Source organism: Octopus sinensis, linkage group LG8 (genome assembly GCF_006345805.1).
Source record: "Octopus sinensis linkage group LG8, ASM634580v1, whole genome shotgun sequence".
NCBI lineage: Eukaryota > Metazoa > Mollusca > Cephalopoda > Octopoda > Octopodidae > Octopus > Octopus sinensis.
In genome coordinates this window covers 41,498,094-41,502,111 of record NC_043004.1, presented here as the reverse complement: position 1 = coordinate 41,502,111, position 4,018 = coordinate 41,498,094, and the positions used below count along the sequence as shown (strand labels likewise).

Genomic DNA, 4,018 nt, shown 5'->3' with positions numbered 1-4,018 from the left:
GGCGTTGTGTGTATTTATTGAGCGAAAACACCTAAAGCTCCATGAGTCTCTCGGCAGGGAGTGGTGGCGACACTTGTTGTATTCTTTCGCTCCAACTTTCTCTCACTCTTTCTTCCTGTTTCTTGTCCCCGACTTCCTACGCAACCGCTGAGCCTGGATGCGCATTCAACCATCCGTCGATGCTCTCGGTGTCGGGGATTGACCTGCTTTTTCTTCTGCGGGTCTTACGAATAGCAAAGGACCACGTTTCGGACTTCTCCCATCTTGCGAGCTCTGGAACGAAGACCTCTCGCTCAACAGCAACAGCCGCAGCAAAAAGAGCTGGAACAGCTACAAACCCAGCAGCAATAACAATTTAGAAATGAATCTCTCAGCTACATAGTTCTCCGAAAGGATAGCGAGGAGCTGTTGGAATATGTACGTTCCAGTAGTGAGAAAATGTTCACTTGAGATGAAGCCTCGGTGACGTAACTGTCTCAAGGAAACCAGAAGAGAGGCTTCTGGAGAGATCTACGTCAAAAGTATATTGCCCCTTAGAAAACATTTTTATCCTTAAAGTGGATAACTTGAAAAATATTTTAGACAAAATAATTTTGGAGAGCTCAGGGTAATTGGCCATCATCCTAACTTTTCTTTTGTTTTCTTTTCCTCCTGCTTAATTGCCTTTTTGCTGAAAGTAAGTAGTATAAATGTACATGGCCTGGGGTCTGCTCAACGATCTCATTTATTTATGGTAGAAGACGAGTGGAATGGAATTTTGGTTGCTCGCAGGGACAGCGTAGAAATAGCCGACTGGAGTGAATTCAAAAACGTTACAAACCTTCTCGGTCTTTTCCACCTGTATGACAGGTTTTGCCTTTATTTCGCGACTGTGCCAACGTGAACAAAGCGTAGCGGGTCATCTAAGTCGTGATTAGAGAAAAATTTCCTTTGGTTAGCAGACAGAATAAGCGTAAGTTATCCATTGTTTCTGACAGTGTGCTATACGGACCACAATCATGCGGTCTGTACAGTCAACTTGAAACAGACCAGTACACGAGGGCCTGGATACGCGAAACTATCTTAAGGACTGGATTACGGAACTAGTAAGCGGGAATTGACAGATGCCATCAACAACCGATGATGAGTCATGCTAAGTAGAAAAATTAGAGCTGCATAGATTAATTTTAACAAAGGGGCACCTATAGAGAATAGTGGGTAAAGAAGTTAGCGGTAATCCAGTTTAGAAGAAGCTCATAGAAGGAACAATACATACGGCGTGCTTAGCGGCATGAATAGGTCAACTTTGATTTTCTTCTTTCCGTCGTCGATAAAAATAAAGAACCAGTCAAGAACTGGATGTCGATTTACTTGACTAACCCCTTCGCTTCCCCCAAGAAAAATGTCATAGCCTTCTGTCTAAAATTAGAAACTGTGGGATGACGTCAGCAGCTGGGGAGCTGACCGGAAGGGGCAGCAGTGACACGCGCGCTGGTAGGGCAGGATTCTGCCTGGATCTTTTCTTTTTGAAGGCCAGATTTTCCTAGTTAACTAAACAATTTGAAACTTCGTATACTGGTAGAATGTGTCAAAAGAAAACATTATTGTAAACAAAATTGAAAACAAAATTGTAATTCTGCCTTTCGATCGAGATCGCCTAGCGAGTAAGACGGGCCAGCACGTTGTTAAGGTTGGGAGAAGCCGCTGCTATTTCTAGCGTTCGGGTCGGGTTGTGTTGAAGGATTTATTACCGTTGAAGGGTCTCCATCTGAGCAAAGAGAAGGTAGGTGCCTTTATATTCGAATCCCTCGCATACACCACAGAAACAATTATTATTACTGATAACTTACACGAAATTGTACTGTAGGCGGTATATGTACGTCATTTATTGATACGGCGGCACCACATTTCCTGTATAGTTTCTTCGGGAGAAGAGTGAGTTCTTTACCGGTACAAAAACGATCTATCCTTCTATAGCGATAACTGTGAACGGTAATGGACGAAAGCAACATAATTAAACAACCAAAAACATTCCGGAAGGACATCATTTTCGGGAGTATTTTTCTTGTTGTTCTTTAGCTTTCACAATATTTTTCCCTCGATTTTTTTTTTCCGAAAATGCTACCTGAATAATTATATCAATGTAGCTACGAGCGATAGCGAAGTCGTCGTTGTTGCTTAAGTTGTTTGACATTGATAGCAAATATCTTCTTTTTTTTTTATTATTTGCTTCGAAAATAAAGTTCATATTCTTTTGAATGCTATCCTTCCATTTTTGACAACGTTACTATTTATTTGTTTGGTGCTGAACTCTGTTTTTTTTTTTTTACGCGCTCGTGCCAAAGACGTGCGTATGTGAGTGGAGGCGTTTGTGTTTAAGTATAACGTAACGATGTTTTAAAACATATCTACACACATACACACACACACACACAGAGGGAGGAAGAGAATGGGGGCATGGTTAAGAAGTTCGCTTCACAATCACTTGTTTCCAGTTCAACCACACTGAGCGTCACCTCGGACAAAACAAAGCTTTCTGAGGGAATCTGAAAGACAGATATCGTGCTAAAGCCCACTCTGAGTGTATGTGTGAATGGAGAGCGAGAGAGAGTCTCTCCTACAGACTGTGCTTCAGCGACGGCCAACAGCGATTTCGTTATCATGGCTGGAAACTTTAATGGCTAAGCTGGTCAATACCACGATAGCTTCCGTGATGTCCATGGTACGAGGAATGGGGAGGGTTTTGAAGCTCTTAGAGTTTTGTGATGCAACCAATCTAACAATTTGCTGCACACACGTCAAGAAACCAGCCAACCACAGAATCAATGACCAGCCTGTCGTACGTAAAATCAGATTTCAACCTCACCAAGATAAACGATAATCGATGTGATGCTCAAAATACCTGGCGAAGTTTGATACATGATAATCATCTAAATATTTAGGTTAAACTAAAGCGTTAAACCCGGTCAAAAAAAAAAAAAATTTGTGTAATAGGTGTAAAACAACTTCCTCTAAACGAATATGAAAAAATATGCGCGCACGCGCATTTTTTAACCTAAATTTAATCATGTAGAAGAGGAATGTAGGATCTTTTCGGTTTGAACAGCAGTTTTTAATATAATTTCTAGGTAACTAAAAAATTTTAAACTTCGTCTACTGGTAGAATGTGTTTATAAAACATCTTTTTCTCTTGGCTTTATTGAGAAAATTCTATAGTTTGTAAGATATTTGTTGTTTTTTTTCTTCAGTTTCTGCAATTTCAACCAATCAACGACGTCCATTGAGGTAAAAAACATTCTGTGCTGTATGAATATGTCCCTCGTTTAAGAAACAGATTGGGTTTATTTACATTTGTGAAGAAAAAAGATACCCTTCCCCCCACCCCTAATCCTAACCCTAAAACAGATTGAAATGCAATAGATCGATACTAGGGTCATAATTATGGGTGACAATTTCATATGACACCGCTAGAAAAAACTGCCGTTCAAACTGAGAAGATCCTTGTAAGCTGCTACAAGGACAAAGGAGATCCACTAAATAGAAGGAGTTACAGAGGTATCGAGTTATTGGAGGGACCAGGCTATTAAGTTCGCGGACAGTCAGGAACAGAATTAGTCTTGACGAAATGCAGTTTGGTTTTATGCTCAGAAGAAGTGCGATAGTTGCCACTTTTCTAATAAGACAACGGTAGGAGAAATATTTAGCTAGAAGCAAACCACTATATTTGGTTTTCGTTGACTTAGAAGAAGCCTTTGACATTCTGTAATCCAGAGGGGGATTCAAGGAACAAGGTGTAAGTGAATGGCTTGTATGGTTTCGTACAAGCTATGTACTAAGAAGCAGTGAGTGAAGTGAAAGTCAACAATGTGTTCAGCAACGCTCGTAGCATGGAGGTAGGAGTCCATCAACGTTCAAAGCTCAGCCCTCGGCTATTCATCATAGTCTTACAAGCCATCACAGAGGAGTTTAAGATCAGCTGCCTGTGGGAAATTCTATACGCTGATGATCTAGTGGTACTACTAGCGAAGACTGGATCCGG

The 4,018-nt window shown here is 40.9% G+C and overlaps 1 protein-coding gene across 1 annotated transcript in view; it reads right to left on the bottom strand.

The window, feature by feature from the left end:
• Nucleotides 1-2,370, bottom strand: part of LOC118764431 — a 12,179-nt gene extending 9,809 nt beyond the window's left edge. The window contains exon 1 of the mRNA XM_036505186.1: nucleotides 1,830-2,370. Within this exon, the coding sequence (XP_036361079.1) occupies nucleotides 1,830-2,027 (198 nt within the window). The 5' untranslated portion in view covers nucleotides 2,028-2,370. The remainder of the gene's footprint in view (nucleotides 1-1,829) is intronic.
• Nucleotides 2,371-4,018: the final 1,648 nt, after the last annotated feature.